The sequence below is a fragment of the Centroberyx gerrardi genome, chromosome 3, assembly GCF_048128805.1.
Source record: "Centroberyx gerrardi isolate f3 chromosome 3, fCenGer3.hap1.cur.20231027, whole genome shotgun sequence".
NCBI lineage: Eukaryota > Metazoa > Chordata > Actinopteri > Beryciformes > Berycidae > Centroberyx > Centroberyx gerrardi.
In genome coordinates, this window is record NC_135999.1 from 18,402,202 (window position 1) to 18,417,653 (window position 15,452).

General features: G+C 45.2%; 2 protein-coding genes across 4 annotated transcripts; both read right to left on the reverse strand.

The window, feature by feature from the left end:
* Positions 1–1,583: 1,583 nt before the first annotated feature.
* dennd1c (DENN domain containing 1C) lies at positions 1,584–10,726 on the reverse strand. 3 transcript variants are annotated; one of them, XM_071927746.2, is made up of 23 exons: positions 10,576–10,726; positions 10,007–10,071; positions 9,127–9,170; positions 8,894–8,943; positions 8,617–8,736; positions 8,414–8,483; positions 8,207–8,287; positions 8,050–8,115; positions 6,639–6,692; positions 6,324–6,434; positions 6,078–6,178; positions 5,877–5,922; positions 5,613–5,711; positions 5,400–5,525; positions 4,896–4,997; positions 4,368–4,458; positions 4,236–4,276; positions 4,096–4,146; positions 3,933–3,980; positions 3,670–3,777; positions 3,274–3,356; positions 2,937–3,150; positions 1,584–2,833 (listed from the first exon to the last, which is right to left on the reverse strand). In XM_071927746.2, exons 1-23 carry the CDS (start codon positions 10,590–10,592, stop codon positions 1,760–1,762), a joined length of 2,862 nt encoding a protein of 953 aa, XP_071783847.2. In that variant the 5' UTR covers positions 10,593–10,726; the 3' UTR covers positions 1,584–1,759. The 3 variants fall into 3 exon arrangements, with proteins under 3 accessions (XP_071783847.2, XP_071783846.2, XP_071783848.2); XM_071927745.2 differs by having other exon boundaries at positions 5,613–5,714; XM_071927747.2 differs by lacking the exon at positions 8,050–8,115 and having other exon boundaries at positions 5,613–5,714.
* A 1,230-nt stretch (positions 10,727–11,956) lies between these two features.
* On the reverse strand, positions 11,957–15,200 carry LOC139933615 (tubulin beta-4B chain-like). The gene is made up of 5 exons (XM_071927748.2): positions 14,998–15,200; positions 14,010–14,118; positions 13,782–13,892; positions 13,293–13,537; positions 11,957–13,183 (listed from the first exon to the last, which is right to left on the reverse strand). Exons 1-5 carry the CDS (start codon positions 15,052–15,054, stop codon positions 12,371–12,373), a joined length of 1,335 nt encoding a protein of 444 aa, XP_071783849.1. The 5' UTR covers positions 15,055–15,200; the 3' UTR covers positions 11,957–12,370.
* Positions 15,201–15,452: the final 252 nt, after the last annotated feature.

Consider the following 15,452-nt stretch of genomic DNA (forward strand, 5'->3'; position numbering starts at 1 on the left):
CCTTTTTGTCAGCTTTGTAATGTAAGGTGGGCTTCTTCTCCTGCTCACATTAGCCACTCTTAATCTTCACTAACCTCAGTATTTCTTGTTTTCCCTCTTGTATAGGTGACCATATCATCTTAAGCAATGGAGCACAAATGTGCAGAACTAGACCCATTTGACCAACCTGTGATCTGTCCCTTTTTTCAGATACCCCACCATCTGTTGTGTTTAACTGATGCTCTGTTGGCCCAGATGTAAGCGCGTACGCCTAATAGACCTGATCAATACTTTCTATTGCTGAAGGGAGGTGAGTTTGTTGGTACAGCAACCACACTGCCACATGATCAAATCTCTGTTTTGCTGTTAATAATTTGATAGACTTGACATATTGCATGTGGCCACCGAATGATTTCAGCCGGAGTAATAATGATTCGATTGACCCCTCTGACAGCCTGAACTGTGTGTAATTCCCCCCCCCAGGGCCTGTTGTCATGGCGATACAGGTGCTATTCCCACCTACAGTGTCAGTGTTTGTCTCCACGGCGCTGTCCCTGTTCAGCCTGGCCCTGGTCCTGATGCTGTGCGTCATCAGGAAGAAAAGAAGGATGGAGGGAACATACAGGCCCAGCGCAGAGGAGAGGAAACAGGTGGGAGGGGGCGGATCGGAGAAACCTGGCCTGCCTTTACCGCTGCCCAAGGAGGAACGCCTCATATGACAGGCACATGCATAGACCTGACCACCCATACCTTCACGCTACACACACCTTCACTCCATGGACCAGATGTGGTATTTGGAAACTTTTGGATGACAACCTTGTATATTATGATGTTACTGTATCTCTGTTTTTCCTCCAAATGTGCCAGGATGATCCATGTTGCAGACACACTTATGCTGCATGGGCCTTAAGCCTATGTGCGCTGCACCGTGTCATTCATGCTGACAATGAATCTGGACTGATTGAGCTGTCAGTTCTACCAGTTGTTATTCTTTATGATATGAAAAGAGGAAATAAGTGTCATTGTTAAAAGTTTGTTGAAGGTTTACTCACTGTCCTGTTCCCATATCAGCATTTGAAACACTCTTTCGCTCTGCCACATAAGGCACATGACCTGAAGTATATTTTGTATTTGTACAGAGGTAGTTTGTCTATATTTTTACAGTACAAATACTCTGTGTATTTATATAAAAAAACATGTATTATCCTGTTTCCAATTTTGAAGAGTATTGATTAAAAACACTGAAGATGACTGTGATGCACTTTGAAGCTCGAATATTTTGATTTCATAATAAAACATTAAATCAGTATATGTGTGAAACGCAAGGTGTTTTGTTACTGAACAAGGAATGTGCAAACCCAGTGAAGTTTAGGGTCCAGCAGGTTCAGTCTCATGGTTCAGTTTCATGGTATGAATCAACTTTTTCTTCTAATCCTATGTGAAGAGTTGCCTAAAATGGATTCATGTGTGTTAATCCATTCCTTAGAATGATTATTTCATGTCAGTTTCTTTTGTCAGGGAGTAGCTGATGCAGATAGTCTCACACACACTCGCATAACATATACAGATGTTTATGACAAACGGCTCAACTTGTTTATTCAGTATAAAGAAATTCATTTATTTATTTATTTTAGCCATGCTACCTTGTGGCCTTTATACAAACTGCAGTTCGCCAGTCATTGCATCAAGCAGGAAAGAACTTGAGAGAAAGAACCTCATGTTTAAATATTTGCAAAATGTTGGCAAGGTAACCTGCCAGCCAGTCAGTTGGCCATTAAAATTAAGCCTCAAATCTCTTCTTAAGTTCAGAGACTTTGATGGGAGGTGGGTCTCCCTCGTCAGTTGGTTCTGTATGGTTACCCACACCTGATGGGGTATTTGAGTCATTTGGGGGGTAAGCCTGTGCATTCTCCCAGTTACGCAACATGCTGCGCGGTCTCCCGGGTTCAGCCAAGCTCTTGGTCTCGAACTTAACCTGGAGGCCTTGCCTGGAGGCCTGCGGCTGGAACCGTGTCATAGCAGATAGCACCTTCGGAGGGCAGGATGTCTTTCCCGCCTCTGGCTCCTGTTTCCTTCCCGCTTCTTCATTCCCTTTTCCCTGACCCACATCAGGTTTAGAGTCGGGGTCAGCGGCGAGGTTCTGAGACGCAGGAGAAGCTGTGGTTTCCAGACTGACGGTCTCATCCTGTCCCTGGTGCTGCTCCGCCACCTCTGCACCGTTAGGATGACAGTCAGACTCGTGACCCAATGTCATAAGTCTGTTCCCGTGCAAAGATCCTGTGATCTCTGCACCTTTCTCCTTCTCCTTCTCCTGGTTCTCCTGTCCCTCTTCCTCTCTCACTAGATCTTTCTGTATTTCATCTTCTTCTCTTTTTATCTCACTTTCTCTTCTCACGATGACCTCCTCCCCCAGATCTCTCTCTTCTCCCAACCCTTCATCCTCCTGCTTCTCAGCCTGTTCTGTCACAGTTTCCCCTTCAAAACCCATTTTCTTTTCCCGATTGTCTTTCTCTCTCTCTTCCTCTAACATTACTTCCTTATAGTTTGTTCTCTTTCCGTCTATTTCTTCCTCTCCTTTGTTCCCATTCATTGCTACCTCCGTTTCCTCTTCTTTCCCTCCCTCCCCTCTAATCTCCCTCAGTCCCCGTTCTTGTTCCCCCACTTTGCATGACACCAGCAGACTCTCTGACCCCTCCTCCTCTGGTACGTTTGCATCCAGCCAATCAGAGTCCTCTGTCAGCTGTGATACCTCGTCTGTGGTTTGTAGCCCCTCCTCCAGGTTCCAGCTGTGCAGACTGTCACTGCCACTGATGGACAGAGACAGACTCTCCTGGCTGGGGTTGGCTGGACCAAGCTGGAATACACAACCACAGCCACAGGTGATGCACCAGAGATGACCTTTGCGTGTGTGTCCATGTGTGTGTGTATGTATGTGTGCGCCAGTTTCTCCCTGTTACCTTCCTAATGTAGTCATGACTGTCAGGTCCAAATAGATCCAGGCTGCGAGTGCCATACAGCAGGCCGCGTTCATGGGAGCTCCGGGTGCTGAGTGTGTCGAAGATCTCCCCCAGCAGGTCCATCTCCTCCGGGTCACACAGCAGCGACTCTTCCCCCTCCTCTTCATCCTTCTGGAGCTCAGAGTCAGGCTCAGCCGCAGGCCTGGACACAGCCCTGATGCAAATAGATAACAAACAGACGCAAACAAGGAAATACATGTTGCATATTCGTAACTTTCTTGGGTTTCTAATTCTCCAACTCTTCCCCCATATCAATTATTCCCTCTCTCTCTCTTACCCATCCCAGGTATCTTCGGGGTCCTCTGTGTTCTCCTCCTCTCTGGAAACCCTGTGTTTGTGACCAGGCCGACGGGGACGAGACTAACATGAGGCAACATAGCATAACAAAGCGAGGCATTTGCCACAAAACAGCCCCCCCCAATAGAAGCGATAGATGTGGGAGTAAATCACAATACAGCATTGGAAATGGAGCAATATAGGATGCAGAATAGCACAGTCAAGCAGTATCAGACAGCAGAACATGCAGATTAAGTAATGATGAGGACAGGTGTTGGTTTAATCTGATACAGTTTTATAAGAGACTTAAAATTGATAATATTTACAGTTTCTGAATATGAAATGTTTAATGGGGGTGTGTTTGATTGTTTAGAGGAGATGTTGTGGCAGATCTCACCATTCCAAAGTGTTGCGTGATTGGTAGGCGGTTCTGTAGGGAGTCGGACTTAGCACGGCGGTGTGACACCGATCCACCTCTCTGAAGGGTGTGTGCTTCACTGTGGTCCTGCTCCACACACACACACACACACACACACACCCACAAGAAAAAATAATTACAACCAGGCCAGATTTTTCATCCATTCACACCCACCCACACACACACGCACACACACACACACACACACACACACACACACACACACAGAAACATGCACCCACCTTGTTTATCAGCAGGTTTTTCAAGCCAATTTTGGTGAAACCTTTGGCCTGGGAGAGATTGAAAAGATTATTAAAAGTGTTGCTTTTGTAATGCAGATAACATACACAATAGAGCCCTAACTTGCCTTCCACCCAGCTAAAACACACCTCGGCTTGTGCTTACCTTCATGTTTGCCTTGGACTTCATATTGAGGATGAGTGCTCCTCCCCCTTTCTGTCAAAAGAAGAAATGCATCCCTATTTCCCACTTCTGAACTAGATGGGGGCAGCCATCAACAATGTTTCATCAATCGTCAGTCTTACCTTCAGGTTACCAACTAACTGTTGATAAGATTTGCTTCTTCCTGCAAGCAGACAGAGAGATAGAAACGAGAAAGAGATAAGTGGGTGATAGAAAAGTTTGAGATACACACATATACACACAGATACACACACCTGCCGTCGTTCCACACTGTAGAATCTCCTCTTCAAAGAGGTCATCTGGTTCCTTCCCTTTGTTCAGAATCTCCAGGCGGCCATCAATAAACTGAAAACCAACATTTACCGTCATTTTCAAAATAGCATGGCAGACTTAATTTCATGTAAAACCTCTCAACATCCAACCCAACATCAGGTCTCAAGTAATAGCCTGAGTCTTATAGTAGCCTAGAATGTCTTCAGATTTAATGTCAAAAACACCTGGTCCAATAAATTATGAATCTTATGTTTCTGTCAGCAACATCAGAGCATGCCTCACACGTCATTAACATTTCTCTTTGAAGTGTTGTTAGAAAAAGCCTGTCTTTCTCTAATAAATACCTGTTCATTTTGGTTGTGAAAGCAAATTAACACACAGCTTTCAATTACAAGTTGTATGGTATGTCAACTGCCGTTCTGACATGACATGAGGATGTAGATAATAGATTTACAGAGTCTGTCCTGCAGAGGGCAGTATGCTGTATGACATGGGGAGCTACTGTGTACCTGTTTGAAGAACTGTAGATGAATGGCACTTTGTAGGAACTGTCTCATACTCTGAGACCTGTGATCTAGAAACAGCTCCTCGCTGAACCACATCTCACCCTCCTGTAAACAGAGATAGACGGTGGAAGGGTGCAACAAAAGAGAAGAAAAAATCTACTTGAGCTAATAAAAGTACAGTGTCCTGTGCAGCTGTATAGTATAGGAAAACAATGTCTGTTTGCTGTGCATTTATATGTGCACTCATACACACTGATTTTTTTTTTTCATAATGCATGGAAAATGGAGCAAACACCACATTTTTTTAACTAAAATTGTAGGTGAAACGCACCTTTCACTCTATTGTTGTTATTTGGATTATAAAAAAACCAAAATGAAAAGACTGCAATACGTCTAGTCGAGTGATTGAATGCGGGGCAAACATACAGTTTTAATGCACCAACACTGTGAATTGGGCTCTATGAACAGTTCACTGCCACAGGATCATGCCATAGTGTTTGGTCTGACCTTGTGTCCCTGCAGCGCGTCCCTGTAGCCTCCAAACAGCAGGGCCTGCGCTCTCAGGAAGGCCCTGGCCACGCCCCAGCCAGGAGACACTGCCTGCCGCTTCAAACACAGCTTCAGCCCCGACATCTGGGGACACACAACAGAGACTGATACACTGACACGCACACAAACATACACCTACGTACACACACACACGTATACACACAGTATTACCACATCGGAAGGTATCCTCTTCAGGTCGTCAAAGGGGGTTTCTAGTGTGTTTGTATCCACGTTCAGAATCACGACTTCCTCCAATCCTCGAGTCCTCACCTTCTGTCACGCAGACAGAGACACACACTGGTCAGTTGGGTCTGTCAGTATAGACTTTAGAGGTAGATTCATAGATTTGGTAGTATTATTTTAATGATTAATGTTGAAATAATGATGTGCAGATAGAAATGGGAGCTTGTTGCATTATTTTAATTAGCACTTTACCTCAGTAAGACTGGTGTGGACCCCTATGAGGTAAGGCATCGGTGCACTGCAACCAAATGGAAAAAATGGTATTGGAAATTAGATAGAGATAGATAGACAGATAGATAGATAGATAGATAGATAGATAGATAGATAGACAGATAGATAGATAGATAGATAGGTAGAGAGAGAGAGAGAGCGAGAGAGAGAGAGATTTCTCACCAGCAGTAGTCCAACAGGTGAGGTGGCAGGACGGGGATGAAGATGTGTTGCCAGTACATGGGGTAGAGCACAGCACTTAGTGCATGGACACAGGCGGTCAGCTACACAAAACACAATGTAGGAGGTGGTTTCAGACCATGAAAACACACACCCAAACTTATGTGTTTATGCATGCGTGTGTGTTTGTGTGTGTTTGTGTGTGTGTGTGTGTGTGTGTGTGTGTGTGTGTGTGTGCACGTGTCTTACAGTGCTGAGTTTGCTGGCAAAGATGAGGATGCGTCTCTCAAATAGCATGCTGGCATAGAGCTGGAGCAGGTTACCCACATCAACTGCTACAATCAACTCTGTCAGGTTCCTCTGGAAGACACACACACAGACACAGACACAGACACACACACACACACACAAACACACCATCCCTTACTGTCTGGTATTGATGGGTAAATCAAATACGTTAAGTACTTAAAATAAAAGCTGCTTATGGTGCGCAAATATGCAGTGCAAAGCAAAAAAATTTACTGTAGGATGCAAATCCTCAGTTTAGCATTCTGTCATACTCACACTCTCAGGGATGGAAGGGAGACTCCTGGGGTCTGGGGCAATGAAGTAAGGAACCTGGGGAAAGAGAAAGAAGCAAAACATTATTAAATGCCTTGAGAAAGTGACTGGAATTAATGGACTGAATTAATTTCAACTGTCTTAGCATCATGAGCATCATACAGACACACAGCGCCACTGGTTACAAGAGCAAATGATTAAAATGGTTGCATTCCAAAATGCTATGCATACATTTGAAAAAAAAAAAACTTTACCAATGATGATATTATTGTCAAAAGCTATTTTGTAAGCAAAAGTCATATAATGACTAATGACTTATGACAGCTCATAATACACTCTATTTTCACACCAGAAATAATTTTGTAAAAGTAAGCTTTTTTTTTTCAAGTGGTGGATATTTCATTTTGGAATGAAACTTCAAACACAAAAACCACATGAGCAAGGACACTACCAGAAGTAGATTTGACACCACATCAAATTTTTTGGGGGTTATTATGAATATATGCATAATATTTAATCTTCCAAAGGTCACACTCAATTTCAAAAGTTAGTCCACATGAGGTTAATTTTGTCTTTAAGAGTTCATTCGGTTAGGAGGGTAAGTGAGGACAAAGTTTTAGTCAACAGACAATAAATACGTTTAGCAGTTAAAGGGTAACTTCGGTATTTTTCAACCTGGACCCTATTTTCCCATCTTTTTGTGTCTAAGTGACTAAAGGGGACAACAATTTTTGAAATTGGTCCAGTATTGAGCGAGATCGCATCGCTGGCAGCCGCGAAACGGGCTGCAATGTAATCCGACGGGGCAAATCGCACCGTCAATGTACGTCCGCTAAAAGTGCTTGTTTTTGCCACTGACAGGCTCAGATTGTTATTATAAGTGTCTGACAACATTATGGGAAGGACCCTACAGAGAAATTAAACGTTTTTCTTTACCTTTCGCTTGATCCGGTCTGTGTGTAACTTCCTGCAACAATTCAACTCTCGCAAGACTTGAGCGAGACTTGGTTATACACAGACTGGATCAAGCGAAAGGTAAAGAAAAATGTTTCATTTCTCTGTAGGGTCCTTTCCATAATGTTGTCAGACACTTATAATAACAATCTGAGCCTGTCAGTGGCAAAAACAAGCACTTTTAGTGGACGTACATTGACGGTGCGATTTGCCCCGTCGGATTACATTGCAGCCCGTTTCGCGGCTGCCGGCAATGCGATCTCGCTCAATACTGGACCAATTTCAAAAATTGTTGTCCCCTTTAGTCACTTAGACACAAAAAGATGGGAAAATAGGGTCCAGGTTGAAAAATACCGAAGTTACCCTTTAAGCAAGGCCAGAGTTGAGGTTTTATTGCAGAGGTTAGTCTGTGTCTGGCTTTGGTCGTTAGTCCAGACCAAGTGGTTCCTCTGGGACTCACCCCCTCTTGTCCCTCTGGGTGTCCAACAGAGTGACACACCTCTGTGCTGACCAATAGCTGCTCTCCCTCAGAAAAAACACAACACACTAACCATTCACGGAAAAGGCCATAAAAGTCAAATCTGACTCCTGGTTCTCATTGTCTAACTTAGACTTACCATCTGCAGAGTGACAGATCCAACTGCCAGTGGTATGGGCTGCTTGTACAGCACAGCCAGCAGCTCTTTCATTTCATTGGTCTGTTGAGAGGAATATGGTTGCAGACACTAATGATATTCATTCAAGGTGGTGTGGATTAAAGGCAAATAGAAGACCAGAAAGACCAGAAAATAAACACAAACAATAGAATACAATAAAATACCCACCTGTCCTTTTGTAAGGTAATCAGCCAAGTTGTTGAGAAGTTTGTAAAACACTTCAAACCACGGAAGATAACTGTAACCAAATTGATAAAAACAGTTTTCATCATGGTATTAAATGTATGGTTTACCTTGCCATAAGAATTACTCGCGCTACACACACACACACACACACACACACACACACACACACACACACACACACGTACCTGAGCATGCAGAGGCAGGTCTGTGTGCTGTTGGTGAGACGACAGAAGCCAAACCGCTGGCATCCCTCGAGGTCAGTCAGGACGAAAGTAAAGTGCTGCACCGCCACTCCATCCCTCACTCTGAACAGACGGTTGGATGGATGGGGGGATGAACAAATAGAAAGACAGACAGACAGACAAACAGGCACAGAGAAAGATGAACTGGAGTGTAAAGAAAGACAGAGGCAAACTGATAATAGGAGAAATAAACCTGGCTTTGCAAACCAGCTGCACTCACCTTTGTATGTCATAGGGGAAGCAGAATCTGGGCAATGTTTTACAGGACTCCTAGGCAGTGGGAGAGAAACGTGTGTGTGTGTGTGTGTGTGTGTGTAAAAGGTAAATTGATATGTAAACTGACAGAGAAAGAAACAAGCTCTAATGGTCACTTTTTTAACCAATATCATCCCAATATGACATTACATCCACAAATATTATACATTGCAAAGAGCAGCAGACATGGCTGGGTACCTCATCACTGAAGTCCTCTGGAAACTGAAACAGAAGACCAGGATCTGTAAAAGAAAACAAAACAAAACAAAAACACATCTCATTTACTTCAACAATATTCAGGCCCGCACTTTCAGTTTGACAAAAGGCCCTACCAAGCTTATATGCTATTACTAATACTAATAATAAACTTTATTCATATTAACTACTTCTAGAAAAGCAGAGTTTTCAAAGTGCTCTGTAAAAAGGCATAAAAATGAGTAATAGTAAAACATATAAAAATGAAACAAAAATAGCAAACACATTCAAAAGAAAAGGTGAGAAAAATATCAAATGCAAGAAGCAACAAATGAACAAATCACCCCCCCCCCACCCCCCATCCAGCCCCTCTTTAAAAAGCAAAATGCTGGCAGGTTATTATGAGAAGTTCTCATATGGATTCAAGTGTGACTAGACAGGCTGTGTGGTTTTCTTATCACATGACAGGAAGTATGAGCAACTCTCAGCTCAGCAGAAACACCTTCATTCCCTCTATCTCACTCTCCTTTTTATCATTTTATAATAAAGCGTACACGAATCAAATAGTTGCCTTTTTATGGGTTTTTTTAGTCAATTTAGGTGTCAGATAGGTGGAGTTTGATGTAGGACAAAACAATGAGTACCAGAAAGTTAAGATAATCACAGGAAAGAATGTGAAAAACAGTTTATCACTCTTTTCTACGACTGACAACTGATTCAACACTAAATCTATATGGTCCTGCAGTTGACCTCTCCCATCTGGTACTCCAAGCAGGCTAAAGCAAATGCCAAGACATAATTGCAAATACTAACTGGCCCCAGGTTTGCTGCTGAGAGAGAGAGAGGCAGGGGCAGAGTTTGACGCAAAGCACCGAGGACTCACCTTTGTCTCTGGCTATGGGACAAGTCGCTTCAAAGAACCAGTAGAACGTCCGCTCAGGGTTTTCTCTGGCAGGAAAGAGCATTCACAGCACTGATGGTGAGAGCAAGCCCAGCTGGACACATTACCTACAGCGTGTCACCCACCAAACAAAATGCTGAGGCGTTCATGTGGCCTTGCAGTGAAGCATATCTCATATTACGCTATTCACAAGTTCCCAAAACCAAGGAGATTTTGCTCTCCACTGAATATAGAACTGGGTTAGCTTCAGGAAAATGGTAAATTGTGGTGTACCCATTACAGACAGGACAAATCTAGAGATAAAGTTGAGTCTGAAAATGTTAAAACATTCAAGAGTTGACCTTCCGTGATAATCACAGAGGGAGATTTTGCTCCGCTTTTGGATAAGATGTACCATTAAGTGTTTGGCAACTCTATGATAGAGGGTAAAGTTGCTGTATAGGAAACTTCCTGTGCAGTTGTGAGAGGAAGTAATAAAAGCCGCAAGAACAGACAGACAGAAGGGCAGAGAGATGATGGAGGTAGAGCGAAAAATGAGATGGTAAACTTACTTCAGTCTGGAGCCCATGCTGCCTGTGTGTGTCTGTGTCCATGTGGTTTTCCAGGAGGGGAGAGATCTTCAGCAGGCGTGTTGGAGAGAGATTTCTAATGCACTGACGGTATCAACAACCACAGACAGCAGCGGCAGCGGCAGCAGCCTGCACAATCAGCACTGGAGTGAGCGAAACACTTCCTGATCTGTGTGTGAGCGTGTGTTGGGTCCTTGTGTGTGTGTGTGTGTGTGTGTGTGTGTGTGTGTCCTATGACGTCTTTCAGTACCACATCTCTAAATTCTCAGCATTCAGCTCCATTTTTCTCACTTTCTCATTTGATGTCTGTCTTTTTCTGTCTTTACAGAGTCCTAAATGCACAGCACACACACACACACACACACACACACACACACACACACACACACACACACACACACCTCCTATCTGAATGTGCAGCTACATGAAGATAAAAATAGGTAGAGACTTCCTGCTCAGTGACCTCAGTGAAGTTTTTATGAGACTAAACAAAATGATCCCTTCTTCCCTCTATCCTTGATTTGATTTTTTCATCGAGTCTTCACATAAACATTGGAACTATTGCCCATTCGTGCATTACATATAGAAAAATCAGCACAAAAGGACACAGCCGTGAAACAACTGGGCTTCAAAATGTATCCTCGGGATTCCCCTCGTAGTGTGGAAGGAACATCAGAGTTGCGATTGACGATCTGTTTGTTCATTGCCTTATTTAGATGGAAAGAGGTCCTTTTATTTAGCCGTTTGTTTGGTATGTCATCAAAATGATAACATGACATGACGTTAAAGTAATATTTAATGTCATGTCAGTGTTCAATCGAATAGGCTTAAAAAAACCTGACCGTTTAATGTATTGTGTATTTTGCTTTGATTCCCTTGATACCTGTCAGGACAATATTTACTGTTGCAGGGCTCATAAAGACACTGGAAATGAGGGAATAGGACGCCAACATCCAGGCACAGGTCAGTACTGTAACAAGTCAGTACCACATCCCGACTACAGTGCTCAGCAGAGGCACTACCGTGTTCAGATATCACACTGCCCCCTTGTGGTGTCCTAACCTAAGTGCCTCATTCATAGACATTGCAGACCTCCTCCATTTTGGGCTACCTTTACAATAGTGCCACCCAAAGTAAACCAAATTTGGGCCTCTACAAAATTGTGTTGTCCCTCTAAGGCAAATGATTAGATATTCTGATTGGCCTATTTCAATCAAAAATACATATGGTTGGTTATCTACTTGTTTCATTAATTTATATATAATGTAAACATAATTAACTTTCTACCTTGATGATTAGTATTCTGAAAAATGTATCACACAGAAGCACTTCAAACACACAAAGACGAGATGATTTTTCCCCACAACTTTATTTCAATCAATGCCAAATTAGTCAGTTGAAAGCAACGGCTCTTTAGAATAAGCGACAAGTATGGGCTTGTTTTATGGAATAAGATAAATAAACATTAACAAAAGGCTACTGACGAAAGACCACAAGCACACCTGCGTTTTAAGCTACCTCTAAATGAGCACTGAGGTGGGAGAGTGAATTTAGTGTTGGGAGCCCTACTCTGACCGGAGGGAGGGGACTGTGGAAGAGAGAAGAGAGGCAGAGAGAGAGATGTGGAGAAGGTGAAAGAAACAGAGAGGCAGTACAGGAGTTAAGAGAAAAAGAGAGTGTTGTAAAACGAGAAGAAAGTCGGAGAAAGAGAGCAGAGCAGGACTGAAGTAAGTGGATGGATGGCTGGATGGAATTATGAGAAGGGGTGAGTTTAGCCTCAGGCCACCTCCTCTTCTCCCTCCTCCTCGAACTCGCCCTCCTCGGCGGTGGCGTCCTGGTACTGCTGGTACTCAGACACCAGGTCGTTCATGTTGCTCTCCGCCTCGGTGAACTCCATCTCGTCCATGCCCTCGCCGGTGTACCAGTGGAGGAAAGCCTTGCGGCGGAACATGGCGGTGAACTGCTCGGAGATGCGCTTGAACAGCTCCTGGATGGCGGTGCTGTTGCCGATGAAGGTGGCGGCCATCTTGAGGCCGCGGGGCGGGATGTCGCACACGGCCGTCTTGACGTTGTTGGGGATCCACTCCACGAAGTAGCTGCTGTTCTTGTTCTGCACGTTCAGCATCTGCTCGTCCACCTCCTTCATGGACATGCGGCCGCGGAACACGGCGGCGACGGTCAGGTAGCGGCCGTGGCGCGGGTCGCAGGCGGCCATCATGTTCTTGGCGTCGAACATCTGCTGGGTGAGCTCGGGCACGGAGAGGGCTCTGTACTGCTGGCTGCCCCGGCTGGTCAGGGGGGCGAAGCCGGGCATGAAGAAGTGCAGACGGGGGAAGGGCACCATGTTGACGGCCAGTTTGCGGAGGTCGGCGTTGAGCTGGCCGGGGAAGCGCAGGCAGGTGGTCACTCCGCTCATGGTGGCGGACACCAGGTGGTTGAGGTCGCCGTAGGTGGGTGTGGTGAGTTTGAGGGTGCGGAAGCAGATGTCGTACAGGGCCTCGTTGTCGATGCAATAGGTCTCATCTGTGTTCTCAACCAGCTGGTGCACAGACAGGGTGGCGTTGTAGGGCTCCACCACTGTGTCCGACACCTGGAGGGAGAGGAGGATGAACGATGAGGAGGTAAGCAAGAAGAGGAGATAGAGAGTAGAATATAAACCCAAAACTAGCGTGACATAAGGCCTAACAGGTACACTGTACCTTAGGAGAGGGCACCACGCTGAAGGTGTTCATGATGCGGTCGGGGTATTCCTCGCGGATCTTGCTGATGAGCAGAGTTCCCATACCGGAGCCGGTCCCGCCGCCCAGGGAGTGTGTGAGCTGGAAGCCCTGCAGGCAGTCGCAGCTCTCAGCCTCCTTCCTCACCACATCCAGGACTGAGTCCACCAGCTCGGCTCCCTCTGTGTAGTGGCCCTTGGCCCAGTTGTTTCCCGCTCCACTCTGGCCTGGGTGCAAAAGGATGAAGTTAGTTGCAATCTGGTGTACTGTAGAGGTCCGGCTCAGTCTCAGTCTTCAAGCTACCTGTCTGTTTTCTCTCTGTGTTTTAGTTTATTTTACAATTTAGAACACAAATTTGCCTAACCTCGCTGTATGGCGTGTGATATTTCTCTACATTTACAGGTAAGTTGACATTTCCTTTTCCTATGTGATAAGCAAGATGTGTTTCAGTGTGGCCGGTCATGTCCGTACCGAAGACGAAGTTGTCGGGTCTGAAGATCTGTCCGAAGGGGCCGGAGCGGACAGAGTCCATAGTGCCTGGCTCCAGATCCACTAGGATGGCCCTAGGCACGTACTTCCCACCTGCAACACAAATGTATACATGTCAAGCCTTTTGATGAAAAAAAAAATGGCTTATTGACCATTAGGACCTTCAAACTGATGCGTGTGTTTGCGTGTGTGTGTGTTGACAGTCCTGACCTGAGGCCTCATTATAGTAGACACTGATTCTGTCCAGCTGCAGGTCGCTGTCTCCATGGTAGGTTCCTGTTGGGTCGATGCCATGCTCATCACTGATCACCTCCCAGAACTACAGAGAGGTCCATAGATAGATCAGAGAGAGACAGAGAGAGACACAGACACAGACAGAGAGGTTACATGTGACCAGGGAAATAAAAAAAACATGCATTACATGATCCGATTTAACCTACTGTCATTTTATCATGAACACAGGCTAGTTCTAATGTGAAAATCTTCTAAGTTATTAAAATCGACCTCTGTATCAGAGACACTGACGTGCATAAGTGATGCCCTCACAGGATGCACAGGCCTACTGTTTGAAAATGAGTTCATTCAAAACGTCATTGTTTTCAGCAGAGCATGTTTATAAGGCTGTAATTACCGTTGAATCTGGCCTAATCTGTGTTAATGAATGGACGCCAGGCTACCGGCGTTCCAGTGCATTCGGTGTCTGAGACTGAGCCACACCCCTCCCTCTCTCCCTCTCTCTCCCTCTCTCTCTCAGGCCACGCACACACACACACACACACACACACACACACACACACGGGTGTCGTCTGTTCATTCATTCACTAATTTCCTGGCAAAATGTCTAATTTAAGAAAAAAAAAAAATCAGTGTTGTGACACATCGAGACTCTCTCACAGCGACACATTGTAACGCACTGATGTCCCAGGTTCAGCGACAACAGCGGGGATGTCTCGGCTCGCCACCGCCCATCCAAAGGATGCTATTGTACGCTGCCTGCATCGGACTCTTATACAACAATGACCACTATGTTGACCTATATAGGAGGTTTGTTTCCTGTGGCGAGCACAGTCTCTAGGGCCGACGCGTAGGCAGCAACAAGGATAAGCTTGCATTCAATCACAAATCCTGCCGTCAAATTAAACCTTCTGCCGTCGCAGTTAAAACGCCGGTGGGTGTGTGCGTGTGCATCTCTTCATACCTTCGCTCCAATCTGATTCCCGCACTGTCCGGCCTGCAGGTGCACGATTTCACGCATGTTGAGGCTGAGGTGTCGAGTGGCTCACTAAAAGCTGGAAAACGGCGGTGTGGATTACAGGGTTCAGTCTCCGGCTGTTCGGTCCTCGCCCTCCCAGCTCAGTCGACAGTCTGAATGGCGGAGAGTTGCGTATTAAACTCTCTCGCTCTTCCTCGATCCGCGGCTGCGCCGTTCCTCCCGTGCTGCAGCATGACGTCATCTCTATGACAACCGAGGAAACCGGGTACAGCCGGAAAGTGGCTTGAATACCTTCGAGCAGCTATAAAACCTCTTTGCGAGCAGCACGCACAAACCGGTTGGGACGGGCACAATTAAGCGGATTATGGCCCGAGATTAAACTTTTGCCACAATGGCCAGACCACTAAATAAAATACAGGCCTGAACCAATGTGTAAAAAA